At 35.5% G+C, this 21,309-nt stretch overlaps 1 protein-coding gene and 1 long non-coding RNA gene across 5 annotated transcripts in view; one reads left to right on the top strand and one right to left on the bottom strand.

The window, feature by feature from the left end:
• LOC112640801 (uncharacterized) overlaps positions 1-21,309 on the top strand; it is a 184,068-nt gene that overhangs the window by 39,661 nt on the left and 123,098 nt on the right. The gene's annotated exons all lie outside the window — the stretch shown is intronic.
• DPYD (dihydropyrimidine dehydrogenase) overlaps positions 1-21,309 on the bottom strand; it is a 796,351-nt gene that overhangs the window by 739,944 nt on the left and 35,098 nt on the right. For 3 of the 4 annotated variants that reach the window (XM_025417538.3, XM_049111637.1, XM_025417539.3), the window contains one exon: positions 15,270-15,380. The exons of the other annotated variant lie outside the window; for it this stretch is intronic. In XM_025417538.3, the coding sequence (XP_025273323.1) occupies positions 15,270-15,380 (111 nt within the window). The remainder of the gene's footprint in view (positions 1-15,269; positions 15,381-21,309) is intronic. 4 annotated transcript variants of the gene reach the window in all.

Below are 21,309 nucleotides of genomic sequence, written 5' to 3'. Positions count from 1 at the left end.
TCAATCCTAAGAGGTTGTACATGAAGAGGATCAGATTATATGACCACATCATATGCCAATACAGCATAACAATTATTTTTGTACTGGAGGCAATTAAGAAAAAGCAAACACAGAAGAAGTTCTTTGTCCTTCTCTCCTCCTAACTGCCTAAAAGCAGAACATAAATTTCCCTTTGTGAAAGTGTTCCTCTTCGCCTCTCCTGTACCAAAAGAACCATTATCATTGGAGAAAGTCAGCACTGAGATGCACAAACAAACCTTACTAAAATAACTTTTATTTTCCATTAGTTTTCGCCATATATTTACCTTCCCACAATTAATCACCTATAGATGTCCCAACTCCTTTTTTCCTTGTCTTGCTACTTCTCCACAATTTATCATCCTTTGTTAAAATGGTATATAAGCTGTTGACTCTAGAAGCATCTTTGGGTCTTCACTTCTTTTTTATGAAGGTCTCCATGCACATAAAAATAAAATATCAATGTCAATCAAAATGTATATACCTTTTCTTTTATTAATTTCTTTTGCCAGTTTAATTCACAGACCTCATTAACTGAAATAAGAGAATAGGAAAAAAATGATTTTTTTTCTCCTTGTATTATAAGTTATATAAATACATTATAAAGATAGATAGAGATATACAGATAACTGGAGTGACATATTCAAATGCTGATGTTGAAATTTTAAGCTTGGAGCCAATCTTCAAATGTTAAATAGATATTAATGTTTTCAGGATCAATCAATCACATGAAATGTTCTGGAGAACAGGTCAGCAAAATCTAAATTGATCATAAAATATCTGAAAGAAAAAAAGAAAAATTTCATTCTGTCTTATTAAAAACTATTGAGTCCGAAGCACAACCAACACAGAGAGGATATAACACATCTTTTTTTTTTTTTTTTTTTTTTTTTTGGTTGTTGTTAATGCAACTCAAGAGACAGAACACTAAAAATATTCTGGTTTAAAGAAAATAAAAAATGCAATGCAGTTAGGCTGTGCTGATCTTGACTGGGTTATATGAAAATCCAAATATTTTTAAATTCAGAAACTTCCATAATTGAGGACTATGACAGCAGAGTTCCATATTTCCATTCATATTCAATTCTGAATGTGACTACAAGAGAGTCTTTTTCATGCAATTTTTCAATGGTCCCTGATACTCAGAGTAATGTATGAAACATTAATGTTCTGAGTTTTGTGAGTATACAGCATACACCAAATCCCCACTGAAAGAAAAGCTCCTCAATTCCTAATCATTTCAATAGGCTCTAATGTAATATTTCCTACATTGCAAATCACAGCACTTTATTTAAGGAAATCAGTCTGGCCAAGTGAGCTCTGTGGAGTGCAGCCTGCACAGACATCAGTTCAAAGGATCAGATGTCAAAGTGCTCCCTCTAATGTCCCTTAATCATCACTCCGATTAGTGCTTGAATAGAACTGTGATTAAAAACGCTGCTGCCATTGTCTACCTATTCAGTCGTCTAGCATTCTACGTAGGTTCCACCGATTAGTGTCTGAATAGGGGAACGATTAGAAAGACAGCTGCCATTGTATGCCCATTCGGAAAACAGCAAAACTCGCATATTTATTTGCTATGAGCACCAAATAAATGTTTTGCAAAGGTAAAATATACTATTAGGCTCTAAAGACAATTTAGCTGATTTCTTTTGTTCAGAGCATTCTATTTTCCTATATGCAAAGATATTTCTTATTTGCAAATACAGTAATATGCTTCATTAATATCTTTTAAAATATACATATTCTGTTTTTATAGACATAGTCTTAACACACATCTGCTTTATTATATAGTACTTATTGACCTACAATACATCACACAATTCCAGTTTAATATTATGACTACCCAAAGGATTTCTGTATAAACAAATCAGTTTGGTTTCAGATCTTTTGGATCCCTTCTCAATATTCGTACACTAATGTCCAATCCATATGAACAACATCTCCAAAGAGAAACTCCCTTGTCAAATATTGAGAGAAAATATTTCATTCTCAAGGCACTCTAACACAGAGGCACATTTTAGGTTAGCATTCAGTATTCTGCAGGGACTCAGGTAGGAAGAATCAGCCAGGGTTAGAGGGCCCAGGTTAACACAGACCTATCGACTGATGAAAGTGGGCAGGACCAAGGCATCACATTGAAGAATTTTTGGAGAAAGGAAAATGTGACAAAAAAAATTTCACAGGAAGATAATTCATTCCTACTTTATGCATATATTAGTCAGTGTTCACAAAAAGCTGCTGTTTCTGTTTCTCCCTATCTCTATCTGTCTGTCTCTCTCTCACACACACATACACTGCCCCCAATGCACACACAATGTGCTGCCAGGAAATTTCTGAGCAATATAGGAAATGTTCTGTTTTTCATTACCGTTCTTAATATCTTCCTGTTCATTACCCCTCCATGTTCTTTCCATATTTAGTTATGCTGTTCTGTATCCACTGTCATGATGGACCTACGTGTGTAGTAACAGAAACAGACCTGGGATCATCAATGCTTCAATGATAATAATGATAATTAACACTTGTTGAGGATTATATATATGCCAGACACTGTCTTAAATATGCTATGCAAATTGAATCATTTAATCCCAATAGCAAATGTACCAGGTAGATTCTATTAGTCTCCTATTTTGCAGAAGAGGAAATGGAGGCAGGAAGAGACATAGGCATTTACTCAAGATCACACAGCTAGTAAATGGTAGAACCAATACCTGAAACCAATTAGTTTGTCTCTTTAGCTAACTTTTTTTTTTAAGATTTTATTTATTTATTCATGAGAGACAGAGAGAGAGAGAGAGAGAGAGAGAGAGGGGCAGAGACACAGGCAGAGGGAGAAACAGGCTCCATGCAGGGAGCCGAAGATGGGACTTGATCCCAGGTATCCAGGATCACGCCCTAGGCTGAAGGCAGCACTAAACCACTGAGCCACCGGGGCTGCCCTCTCTAGCTAACTTTTAACCAATATTGCTACTGATAGGTCATCCCTTTTGGCTCCACTGTCTTCTTTCATAAAAAAAAAAAAAAAAAAAAACAAAACTTCAAAGATAAGGAAGCTAGCTTTAAAAGGAAAAGTTTTCTTTCTTTTTGCTAACAGAACCAAAGAAACACATCTTACCCTTACGGGAAAGTTTTTTTCCAGTTCAACTTAAACCCTAACCAGATAACTATACTCCATCCTAATCAACAATAAAGTTGATTTAAAAAAAGAATAAGAACACCACTTAACCACTATAAAATTTCAAACTAAAGACGAGCAAAATAAAAGTAATGGGGCTGATGGCTGACAATTACAAACGAGTTTAATTTGTGTGTCACATGGATATGGAGAAAGTTGTGATCAGTGTGAAATAAATAATTAAAGCAAAGCTCTCTTGTAACAGCCTCAGGAAATCAAGAGTTAACACTTTTCTTCCTTTTAGTCAATTAACATTTTATTACATATTTCTGCTGGAGAATAAATCCCTGACAATACTAGTCTCTGTATGGAACGAAGCACCAAGAAAACACATACTCACAAAGAAAAAACCTAGTAGGTGACAAAACTCTAAATTACAGTGTGCAGCAAAGAGTGCACTTCCTTAATTTGATGACATGCACTTCTCTTTTTTTATTTTTTTTTTTTTTGGTTTTACCGACATTCACTTCTCTTAATGAAATCAGCAGATTACAGAACTTTTCAATAAATTAAGTAGTAATATCATCTTCACCATTATCAGTGTTATTGTTACTTGTACTCATCTTTGCTGACCTCTTCTGTCTCATTACTTGGTACTTACCCTCACACTGTACATTTCAGCCACACAGTGCTGAAATTGTTTCAGTAGCTGGCACTCAGTATGCCCCCTCATCTCAAGTTTTTCCAATACAAGTTCTCCATTATGGTGGGATCCCTCTTCTTCTTTTCCTCTTCCATCTGTATTTTCAACTTAAATTCTGCTTCCGCAGGGAGGCCAATATTGAATCCTGAGACCGGATTCCACAGCTATAACTCCCACAGTTGGCTGCCCCTGCCACACTTGATTGTGAATGACTTCAATTCTTGTGAGAAAGACCGTATAAGTTGTCAGGGCAAGAAAAAATGTTTGTCCCTTTCCCCACCACTTTTCACAGTGGCAGGCACATAGTAGGGCTGTCATTAATATTTCATAATTAATGAAACTATATAAGGCAGACTCCAAGTAAATATTTATACAATCTAATTCTGAAAATTAGGTAGAATAATTGATCTATAGTAGTGCTGGAATACAGAAAAATGTGATGCATTAATTCTTTAGGAGGGTTCACTGCTATGAAAAGTAACTTATTTCCAGCCATTGGATTAATGTCCAAAAATGTTCAGGAGATGCTTTTCAGAGTTCATATCTCATATACAGACAATGAAAACTGATCAATGATTTCATATTTTAACTACTGATTCAGGGTATATTTTGTATTCTTAAAGAAAATTGAGATCACCTAAAATTCTCCTCTTGAAATCCATGTGTCACAGTATATTTTTCCTTCTGTAATTTTTTCCCTCTGCTGAACTTTAAACTTGATTTTTCTTTAAAGGATCAAATATTTTCTTGAAATGAATGTCTATTCTAATACACACATAAAATTAATTACTAAAGATATATAGTGATCACTTCTAACCTTTGTTAGAAGTTTGAAAGACATTATCCAATAAAGATCACTTAATATATACTTATTTAAAAACAAACTTATTTTTTTTAAAGATTTTATTTATTTATTCATGAGAGACACAGAGAAAGAGAGAGAGAGGCAGAGACACAGGCAGAGGGAGAAGCAGGCTCCATGCAGGGAGCACGACGTGGGACTCGATCCTGGGTCTCCAGGACAACACCCTGGGCTGAAGGCAGCGCTAAACCGCTAAACCACCCGGGCTGCCCTCAAACTTATTTTTTTCTAACTCATTACAATGTTCTCAATGCATGTAGCAGGACAACTGGTCTTATAACATAAAGTAAAATAGTACCATATTAACGATTCCAAAAATTCCAATAATATATAATGTGTGATAACATTACTGAGTCTCTACTGCAGGTTGCCAGTTGCTACCTAAGTTTAAACCACTCATAGGAGCATCCCTAGGTCCTGAGGCTACCTGGTACCTCCAGAACAGTCCTTTGATTTGCAGCTGTTTTCAGAGCCAGTACTACAGTGAAGTAAGTGAGACACATATGGCACAAAATTTAAGGAAGTACTCACTTTCAGAGTCTTCTAAGTACCATCTAAATTTCCCAATGTGGGGTTCTAAATGATCTTGCCTGTCTTTTTTTTTTTTTTTTAAGATTTATTTATTTATTTTAGAAAGAGTCTCAAGCAGACTCCCCATTGAGCTCAATGTGGCCTCGATCTCAAGACCCTGAGACCATGACCCGAGCCGAAATCAAGAGTCCAATGCTTAACCAATTGAGGCATCCAGGAGCCCCATGGCCTTGCCAGTCTTAACCTTTCTTACTTTCTCTGACCCAAAATAGAAATTACTCCGCCCTCTGTCCCCACCTCTGACAGACCTCATTTGAGAACTTGCTGGATGGAAAATAGGAGATAATCACCAATTCTGTTAAATCCAAATTCAAAATCAGACTTTATGGGATGAGGAAGTTTTACCATAATTCCTAAAATTTGCATGTTAGACAGTGAGGCCACTGGTTTTCATTTCTTGAAGAAAAAGAGGTAACCACAGAAAGCAATGAAGCAAAGAGAGTTTCTCTGAGACTTAAGATTTTGGAAGTCACATCTTCAAGAAATCTGAAAGAACTTGAGTGACTGACAATGGATTTAGAAGGAAATGTGTAAAAAAAAATAGAAGGAAATGTGTGATGAGTTAAAAGTAGTATTTTTCTCCACTCTTATCTTCCCATCTAAACTATATGAATATCTTAAGAATGGAAAGACAAGATGAAGATACACAGGAAAGGGTAGAGCCCAGAAATATTGGTAGATCTCAGAAAAAAAGGATCATTGCCCAGTTCCTCAGGGTAGGCAATGATCCTCTATGCCTCAGGGTAGGCATAGAAGGATGGCAAATACTAGCCAGGTACATGGAAGTCAGGATCTGGAGAACCTGTGATGAAGCCCTGAGAGGAGGTGACTGAACTATGAAGTTTCCTGACCCCAAGTGTTGAGTGGAACATTAGAAGGACAGTTAGGTAATCAACAGTCACTTAAAAGTAGGGTGGGGAACAGGAAGGGATCTGGTGAAAGGGAATGAAGGATGACTCCACATCCCCCATGATTATTAACTGAAAGATAAAAGGAAAAATCAGCTGGGCTCACCTTATCTACCACACTTGTTACCAAATCCAAGGGAAGTCAGATGTTAGCCCAGAGAACTAAGGAGGGGCAGGAGGACCAGCAGAAGAGAAACTCCTGAAAGTGACTAAATGACTAAGTTTCTATTCTTGGAAAAGCTCAAAAGAAAAATTTGATTTGGTTACAGAAAAATAAGGGAGATTATATTTTCTATATGCCTGGGTTTCTAGTCTGATACTTGTATTCTCCATACAAATAATGCATTTTTCACCTACTAAAGAAGGCATTAAGTTGCAAAGAATCTTGGTTTTGGTTATTTTACTTCAGAAACTCCTTCAGGCATTGATTCTATTTCTGGAAGAATGCTACTGTCAGCAACCAGAAAAGCAAGCTCAAGCTTGAGAAGTTGTTTTAAAATATGGTGTAAGAGGAGGTGAGGGTAGAACAGGGATTGCTTTCTTACTGTGAATCTGGTCATTCATTTAACTTTGGAGTTTACAAAAAGGATTCATATTATGAATTTGCTATGTACCAACAGTGGAACCTGCATTCGATATCAAGTTTAACAGAGCCAGATAGCTGGTTATCGAAGCAAGAATGATTCTACCTTCCTTTTCTAGATGAGGTTGAGTGACAACTTTATGAACTATATAGGTTTTGTTCCTTAATAGTTATGTAAGTTTGAGAAGGAAAAACAGACTCCAGCACACAAAGTAAATCATAAGGATAATTTTCAAAGTACAAAAAGTAACCACATTTGGAAATCATATATTGGAGGGAAAATACACTGACTTCTTCCTTGTAGGAACTCTCTCACTATTCTTTCATGCCTCTCCTCTAACCTCACATGGTGCCTCTTAGCTTAATTCTCATCTCTACTGCCCTTGCCACTCTGGTATTCAATGTCCTGCTAAACCACACTGGAGCCTGAGGCATAGGAAAGAGGTATTCTCCTATATACATGCTTTATATATTTTTGTATTATTTATCTTGCTTACAGAGTCTTTTGGTGCCCTTTACATTTTGTACCCCAAGTCAGTATCTCACTTGCCTCCCTCTAATCCCAAAGTTCTCAAAGATCTAAGCTCCAAACACTTCCCACTTTGCACATTCTTCCTGGGTAACTCTATCCACAGGCTTTTAAAACCACATATACTCTGATGATTCAAAACTCTTCAACTCCATTCCTGATTCCTTGTATTTAGATACAACTTTAAACGGGATATCCCACAGGTACAAGAAACAAAAGGTCACAAACTGAACTCACAATTTCTCTCAATTTATCTTATAAAAAACTAAATGCATACATAAAGTAAACTCCCAAGTTATATTTATTTTACCTCCTGTTATGGACTGAATGTGTCCCCGCCCAAATTCCCATATTGAAATCCTAACCCCCGATGTGATGATATTATGAGATGGGGCCTACAAGAAGTGATGAGGTTATGAAGGTAGAGTCCTCATGAATGGATTAGTGCCCTTATAAAGGGAACCCCAGAAATTTCTCTTATCCCTTCTGCCATGTGAGGACAAAGCAAAACAACAACAACAACAACAAACAAACAACAACAAAAAAACAGTCATCTATGAACCTAGAAGCAGGCCTTCACCAGATACCTCATCTGCCAGTGCCCTGATGTTAGACCTCTTAGCCTAGAGAAGTGTGAGAAATAAATATTTGTTGTTTAAGCCACCAGTCTATGATATTTTTTGCTGTAACAGCCCAAGCAGACTGAGACCTCCTAAATATATCCAAGTTTATCTTCTCTCCTACATACCCACTACCCTGTCTTCTTTTGTCTTCTAGCCTTCTATACCATTCTGAATCTTGCCTTCCATTTTCCTTGTTAAATCCATCTTCCACTATGAAAGTTAGACAAATTCAGCCAAAGGCAAATTTGACTGAATCACACTGATAATTAAAACTCCTTCATGGTTCTTCCTTTGAAAGTATACTATTGTTATTTATTAATATTTGTCTTCAAAAATAACGTGAAAACTTCTTGGCAAGGTCTATGTCAATCAAATTCATCTTCATCCTACTGTGGTAAGTGATGCAATGGCTGGCCCGTTATAAACAGGCAATAAAGACAAAAACAAAAATAGTGACTAAGATTGTGAGTCTCACATAGAAAAACAAGAATTTATCAAAACCTGTATGTTACTATAGTTATTTCCCAGAATAAAAAAAAAAAAAAAGTCAATGATTTATTTTTATTTACTATTCAAGCAACTTTACTTAAAAAGTTCTGGTGCCAGTTTGCACGAGTGCAACCTCTGGTTCTACCATGCAATAGTGGAATCCTGGACAGGATGTCTAATAATTGGCTGTCTTTAATTGCCTTCCCTTTTTATTTTCACCCAGTTTTCTGATTTGTAACATTATCTGGTCTTCAAAAATTGCTAATGGAAAATGAGTGCAAAATATTTATGTAATTAGGACAGTTCAACATTTTCAAAAATGGCAAAAATAAACAGCAGTTATGGAACACCTGCTTAAAAGATACTGGAAATAACTGCTTCGTGCTTCATTAACCAGTATAAACACATTTGCCAGTTTAAATCCCCTACTGAATTCAGAATTTCCAATTAGTACTAGAATGGTATCAACCTGCCAAGGGAAGAAATTCCTGAATAAAAAAATTTCAGAATCGCCATTTGCAGAACTCTTTTATGGTCAAACAGAGGCCTATCTTCTAAAACGCCTATAAATTTGTTTATTAAAACTAAACCTGTATCTATTTTAATAGACAATTTTAGACTATAATTTGTGATTCATTCATTTTTGAGTGGCATTCAGTACAGTATCTGAAATATGGCTGTTTCCAGGACCAAAATGGACAAAAGACAGGCAGATCTGGACAGAAGACTATACAATGGCTCAAGAAAACCTTCTTCCCTGGGAATTTAAAGAAACCCAACCCACAACCCTGATTCACCTATGCAAAGAGTAATAAGTCAGTGATTATCTGAACTAAATCAAAACAAAATTATAAAACCAAAGCAAAATAGTTATTAGAAAAATCAAACAAAATAAGCATAAATAAATAAAACCTTTGTATTTGGTAGTCAGGAAGTCAGTTGAAAATGATCTCTTTACCTTCAGAAATGATAAAGATTATTAGTAAAAAACAAAAATGTGACAACAACCACAATCCACATTTTACCTTGATGATTCCACTTTCGAATAATCTTACTTGTCTTTCCTAAAGAGGCCAGGTAATATACTGAAAAGATGCACTAGATCCAGATGACCCGAATTCTAGATCTAGCAACACTAAGTGATTTGATTATAAATTCAAGTAAATCATTTAGCATTTTCAGTAGAGTCTAATCCATAAAACAAGAAGACAAATCTGAGTTGTCGACTTCATCATGATAAAAATCAAATGTAACATGCAAAGGTACTCTGGATACTACAGTACAACACAAGAAAATATGTAATCCTTATGCCTAGTATATAAAGAATACATAAAAGAAGGGTCATATACACTCATGCATCCATCCGAAAGACATTTAGTGAGCACCAACTGTTCTAGAAGCTGAGAACATGGCTTATGAAAAACAACACATGATGAACAAAACACAAAAAAACCCTACCTCTTGGACTTTATATTCCAGTGGAAAGAGACAGAAAATAAACAAATTAGTGAGTGTAAAACAAAGTATATCAGTGATGAGTGATAGAAGAAAAAATAAGCAGAGAAGTCTAAGGACAGCTCAGAGGGGTACAGTCTTCAAGTTTTAAAGAGTGGCCAGAGAAGGCCCTGCTGAGGTGACAATTGTACAAGGAAATTGTGCAAACTCCAAGCGAGCTGAAAAACCACTGAAAGACTGAGCACAGAAATTTGAAAAGGATTCTCATGTTTATTAAGAAGAGATTCTACTAGGAAAGGCAAAAGCACAGAAATTGTTTCAAGGCTATTGAACAAACCAGATGGGAGATAATGGTACCGGCTTAGAAAAGTTGGTAGTGGTGAAGGTGGTAAGAGTAAGATTCTGGATATAGACAGCGTTGGAAGTGAGGATGAAAAATGAGATCACCAACATAATGAGTCTCTGAGAGAAAGATCTAAGCCTGGACACGCTAATATTTAGGGGTGAAAAAATGAGGAATAACCAATAAAGAAGCCAAGGAGATACTAATAAGGGAGTTTGATGTCCTGCAAGCAAAGAGGAGAAAAATATTTCAGGAAGGAGAGAGCAACTTTCTGTATGAAGTGCTGCTGATAATGCCCCAGGATTTGACTCTTTGTTTAGCAATTTAAATTGATTTTCCCTAACAGCAAAATTTGAGACAGGGATTTGGGTGCAGGTGATTTACGGAGTAAGTGCTATTCAGGAAAAGTACAAAAGGAGTAAAGGAAGGTAGGAAGGAGGGAAATTTGCAGAGTAAGGATGTAGTCAGTGGTACTGTCTAGTCATAGCCAGAGCAACAGGGCAAGGCTCAGGAGCATAAGAGCCCACAGGAGTCACCCCTGCCTTAAAGCAAGTGGACTGGCTTGCTTCCTTCAGGATACTGTCTTTGTCTTAAGCTTCCAGAAGTTTAATTATGACATATCTTGCTATGCATTTCTTCATGTTTCACTCAGGTTTGGGAATCTATAGGTTTACGTTTCTTGCCAAATTTGGAATTTTTTTAATTTATTTATTCATGAGAGACCCATAGAGAGAGAGAGAGAAGCAGAGACACAGGCAGAGGGAGAAGCAGGCTCCATGCAGGGAGCCCGATGTGGGACTCGATCCAGGGACTCCAGGATCACGCCCTGGGCCGAAGGCAGATGCTCAACCGCTGAGCCACCCAGGCGTCCTTAAATTTGGAAAGATTTTAGCAATTTCCTTTTATAGTATTTTTCAGCCCTGCTCTTTTTTCCCTTCCTCTGGATAGTAGCAGAATTCCAGTAGTCTCTCCACTATCACAGAGGGTAACTAAGTGGGGACGTGGACCCACTAGGCTACTAGCTAGCTAATGGGGATAAAAGGACTGGCTCCCTATTCTTTCACCCAGCAGAGGTATGTGGGCATCTCATCTCATCACAGAGCAGAAGTCTAGGTTCCCTACTCAGGCTTTATGGAATATACAGGGATTGGGATCACAGTTTTTCTTGCTGTGTTTGGCTAGAGTAGAGAAGTTACTGTCTGAAGGTTTTTTTGCCTGGTATTTTAGCCAGAGAGAGCAGACTATTGTTAGGAACTTCTGTGTGTGTGTGTGTGTGTGTGTGTGAGTGAAGTTAGCATTTCCAGTTCTCCAATTTTTTTAGCTCCAAGACCAGGATATTTCTTCATTTTATTTATCTATTTTATTATTTCCATTTTTTCCAAGGCACTTTTAAAATTTATTTTTATTCTTTTATTAGTTGATTTAAGTAAGCTCTGCACCCAATGTGGAGCTTGAATTAATGACCCCAAGATCAAGAGTAGCATGATCTAATGACTGAGCCAGCTGACCCCCCATCAAGACTGGGATAAATGCAGAAAGAAGAAACCCAGGAAACTCACTACTGTTTCATTCTTTATGTTGCATTTCTCTAGCTAGTTGGCCCTCTCTCTACCTTTCAAAGTCTGTTTGCTTTATAGACATTTAAGGCTTTGTAATTTTGATGAATGATTATAAAACACAAGTATAAACATTTACAAATTAAAAAAATAAATCATATCTTTGGTTACAGTTTAACCTTTTAATCAGTTCTTCATGCAAACACAAAGAATAATGAAAAGGAAAGGAACCACATTCTTTAACTGCACTGAGAATAACTTTCATCCCTAAGCTCCATATTTCCACTTTGGGTATGACTTCACGGCTCTTTTTTAAATACAAGTGTGTCAAAAAGAATTTTCAAAATGGTATACATCCAGAGCAATAAATCTGATGTTTTAGCTTTCATTTTCTATTAATACTTGCTTATCACAGAAGACCTGAAATATACAAAAGTGCTAAGAAGACAAAGCTAATCACTATTAACATTCCATTATATTTTTTTGTGTGTCTTGGTGTGTAAGTGCATACAATCATTCTCAAGTATAATGCTTCATGCCTTTTCCTTGTAACATAGATTTTATTTTTCCAGATCAATTATTTTAAAAATAATTTCCATGGTTGCACAATTTACCACTGAATGGATCTGCCCTAATTAATTTCACTATAACTCAATGATTGCAATTCAGTGGGTTTTCCCCCACATTTTTCCCTACTAAATAAATAATGTAGGAATAAGCTGTATTCTACTTCATTCTTTACCTGCATTCCTAATTCTTTGTTTAGGATAGTTTACTAGAAAATGAATTATTGGGTGTAAGGGTTTGTTAGTTTAAAGATATTGATATGGACTGAACCATATCCCCCACAAATTCATATGTTGGAGTCCTAACCTGCAGTATCTCAGAATATAACTGTATTTGGAGACAGTCTTTACAGGGATAATTGAATTAAAATGAGGTCATTAAGGGAGGCTCTATTCTAGTATGATTGGTGTCATTATTAGAAGAAATTTGGACACAGGCACATAAAGGGAAGACCATATGAAGACATAAGGAAAAACCAGAATAAAATAACCCTGCTAACACCTTAATCTCAGATTCCCAGCCTTCAGAATATTGAGAATTTCTGTTCTTTAGGCCACCCAGTCAATGGTACTTTGTTATGGCAGCCCTGGCAAACTGACACAGGTGTTGATGGATATTGTCAAAAATACTGTCAAATTGCTTTTCTCAGAATTTGTGCCAATACAAATTTAATGTAGAAAGCCCATCTCACTACATCTTTGTCAATTACAAACACACACACACACACATATATATATATATGAATGAGACAGTTTACAGAATAACATTTTGGAGTAAAATCCTAAAATAAAAATAATAAAAATGATAAAGAAAAAGGAAGTCTTTCTCAATAAAACCCTTACCATAAATAGTTTAATTATATGTAAATGAGACCTTAGAGAAGTCATACAATTTATCTGGATCAGAGTTCTCATACCTTCAAAATGATTTAGATTTAATAATCTTTGAGAGTTTTCTAAATTTGAAATTTACATGATTTCTTTATTCACATCATAATATAAGATCATGCCTTAGCATTAGTCTATTATTTGATTTAATGATCAATTTTGTCCACACTAGTCTCCTTTCAGAGACCTCACAGTGGAAAGCAAAACTCATCCAAATATACAACTGAACTCCAAATCCAGGTTTGCTATTAAGTGGCTGTGTTATCATCTCAAATCACATTGTTTCTTTGTATTTCTAGTTCCTTTTTGCATTTAAAATAAACTTTGCTGGGTGTCCAGTGACAAGAAAATTTTAAAAATCACATGAATAGGATCCCTGGGTGGCGCAGCGGTTTGGCGCCTGCCTTTGGCCCAGGGCGTGATCCTGGAGACCCGGAATCAAATCCCACATCAGGCTCCCGGTGCATGGAGCCTGCTTCTCCCTCTGCCTGTGTCTCTGCCTCTCTCTCTCTCTCTCTCTCTGTGACTATCATAAATAAATTTAAAAAAAAAAAATCACATGAATACATACATATATTTTAATTTCCATCACCAAAGAGTTCATATGTAAGGATGAAAGAAAGAAAAATAAACTAAAATCATTATATTAGACAGTATAAGCAAAGTACCAAAAAAAAGCTAATGCAAATAAGCTAATACTATTCATTGTTTCACTAACTGAGAAAATTAATTCTGGGGAAATTGATTTTGAGAAATTGCATAAAAAGGCCATTGCTTTCCTAATTTAAAAATATATATCCACTAAAACAGTATTTTAAACATTGCCTTCAAGGTTGTACTTAATCCCCATTTATGGTCTCAAACTGTCAGCCTCTGTGTTAACGTCATAGAATCAGTTAAATAACATTTAAGCAATCAGTAATCTCAGACATTTGTCCTCCAGTACCTCACTTGAAAATATTAAATGTTCATACTATTCCCCAAATATTGTTCATATGTTTCCCAAAAGTGTATCTTAACATTTTATATATACCAGTGTACTCTTCTTCAGTTGAATTATAATATCTGTAATATGGAAACTCTTCTGTGTCATCGTGTCATTATACAAAACAATTTTTAAAGGCTTTAACTTAATTTTATCTTTTTCATCATGGTAAGTGCACTCTTTAATTCCCATCACCTATTTCACCCATCCCTCAGCCACCTCCCCTCTGGTAACCATCAGTTTGTTCTCTATAGTTAAGAGTCTGTTTCTTGGTTTGCCTTTTTTTTCCTTTGCTCATTTGTTCTGTTTCTTAAATTTCACTTGTGAGTGAAATTACATGGCATTTGTCTTTCTCGGACTGATTTATTTTGCTTAGCATTATACTCTCTAGCTCTAACGATGTTGTCACAAATGGCAAAATTTCATTCTTTTTTATGGCTGAATAATCAATATTCTATTGCTTATGTATACCACATCCTGTTTATCCATTCATCTATCAATGGACACTTGAGCTTCTTCCATAGTTTGGCTATTGTACATAATGCTGTAATAAACACAGGGGTGCATATATCTTTTAATATTAGTGTTTTCATATTCTTTGAGTAAATACCCAGTAGTAGAATTACTGGATCATACAGTAATTCTATTTTTCATTGTTTGAGGAACCTCCATACTCTTCCACAGTGGTTGCACCAGTTTGCACTCCTACGAACAATGCAAGAGGGTTCCTTTTTCTCCACATCCTCACCAATACATTGTTTCTTCTGTTTTGATTTTACAAAGCAATTGTAAGAGAAATTTTATAGATTTTTAAGAAAATAAATTCTGGTACCACACTAAAACTACATATTTTTTTAAATGTTTCAATAGATTTTAAAGGAATAAAATCAAAGACACTTTTGAGATTACTCAAATATAAAATAAAATATGAAAAGAATACAGTTGTGCTTTACACATATTTAATTCTTTTTCAAAGTAAATGTAAAATTTTGCCTTATTATGTGTAAGAAGAGATCATTTTCAGTGTGAAATCACCTATTGATGGTACTTACAGAGCAGTTTTTGTCACTATTTCTTTTCCAATGTCTCTTGTCTACTTTCTTGGCCGAAGTGGAACGCAGCATTGCATGAGTTTGTGTTCGAGGATTTAAAGCCAGGATACTCTAAAGATAGTATAAACAAAGTATAAACATATATGTTGTCATTTTAAGAAATCAAAATTTTATTTTAAAATTACCCTGATACACTCCCAAAGACATATACTAAAAATGTTTTCTCCTTTTGCTATTGTAATTCCACAATAAGCTTATCTAAAGTAATCATGTATGAGGCAATATATTCGCTGATTTTATAAGAATATTTATTGATCAGAATATGAAGGATTTAAAAAACACATAAGCTATACCAAAGACTCTTTAAGATAAATTTTATACATAGCACTTTTAGATGAGAATGAAATCAGAAAATATGCAGATTTTATTTAAACTTAAAATGATACTCTTCATTTTAAGTTTTTAGAATTTACAAATTGCTTTCACATGCTCTACCTAATTTAATTTAACAATAGCTACTATTATCTCAAAATTTTGGATGAGCAAATAAATTCAAGGTGCGTAAGTAACCTGCTTGATATTTCACATTAAATGCAGAAGGAGCTGGCTTAGAACTCAGTTCTTAGCATTACTCAGTTCTTAGCACTACACTTCTATTCAAATTCATCCAGAAATAAAGTCTTTATTTTATGGGATATAGAAAAGAAAACCTTTTTTTTTTTTTTAAGATTTTATTTATTTATTCATGAGAGAGGCAGAGACACAGGCAAAGGGAGAAGCAGGCTCCATGTAGGGAACCCAATGTGGGACTCGATCCCGGGACCCCAGGATCATGCCCTGGGCTGAAGGCGGGCACCAAACCGCTAAGCCACCCAGGGATCCCCAGAGAAAACCTTTTTAACCACATGTGTAGATACATTAAATGGCACCTGAATAACTCAATAAAGAATTAATTTCAAAATCCTGTCTTTTTTTTAAGATTTTATTTTCTTATTTGAGAGAGAGAGCACAAGCAGGGGGAAATAGAGGAGGAAGAGGAAGAAGTGGATTCCCCACTGAGCAGGGAGCCCAGTATGGGGCTCAATCCCAGGACCCAGGCATCATGATTTGAGCTAAAGGCAGATGCTTAACTGACTGAACCACCCAGGTGCCCCTCAAAGTCCTGTCTTAAGCAATCATTTATAAGAAAACCACTAGAGGCCTTCTAGAATGGTGGCATGAAGATCTCTGCAGATCAATTCCTGAGCAAAACAAACATACCAATAAAATTAGTAAAAATAAAAATATTTAAAATCTCCAGGAATCATCCTAAAGTCAAACAGCAAATGAAGAAACATTTATCCAAGAAAAATCTACTAAAACTTGGTAAGAATAGTGAAGGTCTGTTCTTTTGAAGGATGGCCTACCTATGCCCACTCTCCCTGCTCCCAGCTCAGCATGAAAGAAATTCCACCTCAGGTGAGTGCAGCCAAGAACACAAGGGTCTATCTGCCTCTAGCTTCCAGGTGAGGCTGTGGGATTTCCCAGAGAAGGGAAAACTATTAGCATTTCTCACCCACCCCCCTACCCACACTTACTATGCAGCAATTAAACTCTACAACGTGCAACTGAGAAGTCAGGAGCTCCCTTGCTTCATCTAGCCCCCGACTCATAGAACAGAGGCTTCAAAAAAAAAAAAAAAAAAAAAGAACAGAGGCTTCACCTGAGGAACAGTATGCCCACTATCCTGGAGTCCTGATCATCCTCACTGCAACTTGCTCACAATTTGGGAGTTAATATGCCAGGAGAAGCAAACTGAGATCAGAAGCTATTGTCTATACTAATGCTTTGCCTCTAAAACAAGAGTGTCAATTTAAAAAAAGCATGCCACTAACCACCCCTAATTCTTTAGCTATGGCTCAGAGATTTTTCACAGAGCAAGAGTAATGCCATAAGAACATACAGCTCCCCTCTCCCCACAAAGGAACTGACTTTACTAGAATTAGTATGTAGGGAAAATCAAACCTATGGGAACTCCCAAAACAATAGTTTGATGGCAAACAGTTAACAGGAGCGTGATCACTTCATGACAACACTAAACTAAATCATAAGGCATACAGTTTACCAGAGAGAACCAGGGAAAGAAATAGTTAATAACAGCTCTCCCAGGGGCACCTAGGGGCCTCAGTCAATTAAACCTCTGCCTTTGGTTCAGATCATGATCTCAGGATCCTGGGATCTCCCTGCATGGGGCTCCCTGCTCAGAGGGGAGCTTGCTTCTCCCTCTCACTCAACAGCCCTCCTGCTTGTTCACTCATATTCTCATTCTCTCTCTCTCTCTCTCTCAAATAAATAAATAAAATCTTAAAAAAAATAAAATGTTTGGGGGAAAAAAAGGATAGTTCCCCTAGGGTTACAAGAAATCTCAAAGACTCCCTTCAAAAACTATTCCTGTAGGTGCCCAAATTTAATGGACTCACACTGTGGAGCAATTTATATCCCAGGGTACTGTCAAAAACAATAGAGCAATTAGCCAGCAATCACTGGAAACTAAGAGCTGGGTGTAATACCAACAGATTTGGGCAGTTTAACAACAACAACAAAAAGAGAAAAGGCATATAGAGCCCTGATAAAACCAGTAGCATCCCAGAGTTATTGTGCATAGGCCCAAGACTTCACCCTATTCATATACAATCGGAGGTTCACACCTTGGGGGAAACAGACTTCCTAAAAATAGTCCATCAAGTCACTAAACTAATAGGCAAACACCAATAAGGCCCATCTTTGAAAAGGAGGTAGTTAATATCCAGAATCACTATAATATTTTATCTAAAATGTTCAGTTCTTAATTTAAAAAAATCACAAGACATTCAAAGAAACAGGATTGTGTGTGCCACAATAGGAAAAAAAAGGGGGACAACAGAAATTCCTTCCAGAGGGCACAGGTATCAGATTTAACATACACAAAACTTTATCCATAGTACACTCCATTCACTAACAGCAGAATGCACATTCTTCTCAGGTGTACACAAAACATTCTCTATGACAGACCATAATGCTAGGACATAAAACAAGCCTCAATAAATTCTTCAAAACCATACATGGAATGGAATCAGATATCAATAACAAAAAGAAATTTGGGAAAATCACAAACAACATAGATGAACATAGTAAAAATTATGCTGAGTAGCCAGTTATAAAAGCAGATATTGTATGATCTCATTTATATAAAAAGTCCAGAATAGGCAAATACGTAGAGACAGAAAGTAAACTGAGCTTCCCAAGGGTTGGAGAATTAAGGGGAAATGAAGTGATTGCCAAAGGGCAGATGGTTTCCTTTTGGAGAGATGAAATTAATGGTGGGGATGGCAACACAACTCTACAAATATACTAACAGCTTCTAAATTCTATACTTTGTGTGAGTAAATTGTGTGGTATGTGAATTATACCTCAAAAAAGCTGTTATGAAATAAATAATAGTCACTGAATTCTTCATTCAGCAGATATCATTGTGCACTGTTTTTATTCTACTAAACATCAATGGGACTTACTTTATTAGCTCAATATAAATGAGGATTATTTTTAGTAATTCCTATACATAATACACATAAGATTTCTTCAAAATCCATCAATTCAGATGTCTAGGTTTTCTGAAAAACAAACTTCAAATAGAGCTATGAGTTTTAAATGGTTTATTCCTTATGATGAAATAAAGCCAAAACAACATATTAATAAAAGCCAACATAAAAAATATAATCTCATTTCTATACATAAAAGTTGAAAACACTTTATTATAAAATAAATGTGTATTTTTTATCATTTTCAACCTTGAACCATTACTAATCTCCTACATTAATTCAAGCTGATAAATAAAAAGATGACATTTTTTAAAGGTAAATATTGTGGCCAACATTTAAAGGGGAAAAAAAAAAAAAGAACTGGGTAACGGGCAAGATGGTTCCATTTATTTTAGCTTTTACTTCACAATCCATATTGTGATAAATGATTATGTTTATCTATGTCAGCATAGTAATGTAATTTTTGAGAATAAACATTCTGAATGCAATTTATTGGCTGCTTATCACAGTAACTTTTCTTTTACATAACATAAGTAGAAAGTATAACATAACATGAAATATTGGGTTAACCTTTAGGAAAAGGCAGTGAGTTGAATTCAATGGATCTTGGATAAAAATAAATTGGATTGTGGAGAATGGTTACCAAGAATTTGACTTAATATCCCAAATGAAAAGTGATATAACATAAAAATTCAAAATATAAGTGTAAGAAGGCTGTTCAAAACAATTTTCCAAAGCAAGACATTTTAAAACTAAAAGTCAATATCATCAATAACTAAATAGCTGGCAGAGTAATACGAGAAAGTTCTAAATTGCATTCTTCCTAAGAAATGACCAAAGCTAGATCCAAACAGGGTTGCAGGGTCCCCTCTCCCAATAAATTCAGCACTTTAAGAGGCCTGTTAACCCTTTCAGATATAAGGCATATTACTTAGAGGAGATTTTCTCCCATACAAAGAATTTGACCTTGGGCTTTCTCAATCACTTTCAGTAACACAATAAAAATGTACTGGTGATTCTGGAGGCAAAACAAACAAAAACAAAAACCAGAATTTGAGAAATTTTCAATACACTAATTTTAGTTTAAGAAATGATAGACTATGATCCAGACACAGATTTACATGTGAGACCAAATCAGGGTTATGTGTTGTCACTGTGTTGTCTATCAACAGTATTCTGGGAAATATTGGGAAGAATGCCACAACATACAAACTAGAATTTGGCATCTGAGGAGAGTCTTTATATACTGCCACAGAAGGTACAAAGAGGAACCCATATTGACTACAATCACAGACCCTCATTTTACAAATAAAAACATTGTCTTAGTCTAAAAATACTGGAACTGTAGTAGTATTTGAGAGCTTGAATTCCAATTGCAGGAAGCCACTTGGCCAAAATGTCCTCTTTCTAAAAATGTGGCTTTGTTTTATATCACAATACCAGTTATTGAAACATAATGCATCATTAAGCTTCCCTCACCCTTCATATTTTAAATTATAAGCAAATGTTGCCTCTTCAATCCTGGCCATTACTATAATGCTGAGCTATTAACATGTTACACACATTTGGACATTTTAGATTTAGAGGCTGACCTTGGTAAATGAGAACTTATTTAAGTTATGCTTAAATTTTGTCTTTGATGGCTTTTTCTGAGTCTTCTGTAAGTTGTCTGTTTCCCATTCCATCAGATAAAAATTTTAAAAATGAGAGTAAAACTCATGTTTTTCTCATTTTTTTTAACAACTGGCATTAATATCTTCATTCCAGTAAAACATTTTATTGTGTTGCCATTTTTTTCCTCAATAAATATTCTCAACTAACAGGAAAACAGAATTATCTATTGATTAGTGCTTTTTTTTTTCAGTATTTGTTGTTTCATCCAGGCAATAATCTAACAAATGTTGATCAATGAAGATCTGAACTTTTCATTACTCAGTCACTTAAAAGTCTCTTGCTTACAAGCCCCAATCTCAACCAGTTATCCCACCCTTTCCAATTTCCATCGTCAAAATGTAGTGTGAGTTTAAGTATCTTTAGGAACTTACAAAGGCATCTTTGGTTCTTGGATAATCTCAAAACTGATATGATTCACTCTCCTACTGGGTTGCAAGCAGAAGAGAGAATGCAGCTTCATTTTGCTTCCTATACCCACACTCATGAGACAAATTTGTCTAAAGTCTGAAAACCCTGGAAATCTATGCTATTCAGTCCTGGTCAGGGACTCTCAGATTTTCTTTATCATCATCATCATCATCATCATCATCATCATCATATTTTAATGCATTTCTATTCTTTGGCCAATATCTATTCTAGACTTCTTTTCCTTTAGGTTGAACTACCTTTACAATTAACTTTCTTTTTTTTTTTTTTTCTTTTTCATTTTACTAGCTCTACACAAAGGCCAATTTTCCCTTTATGCACAATGTCTAAGTCACTGCAGTTAATAAATAATCAATGAAGGAAGGAGTCTATGACAGTTCTAA

This window comes from Canis lupus, chromosome 6 (genome assembly GCF_003254725.2).
Source record: "Canis lupus dingo isolate Sandy chromosome 6, ASM325472v2, whole genome shotgun sequence".
NCBI classification, from domain to species: domain Eukaryota; kingdom Metazoa; phylum Chordata; class Mammalia; order Carnivora; family Canidae; genus Canis; species Canis lupus.
The sequence above is the reverse complement of the archived record's forward strand: the minus strand, read 5'-3'. Positions and strand labels throughout refer to the sequence as shown.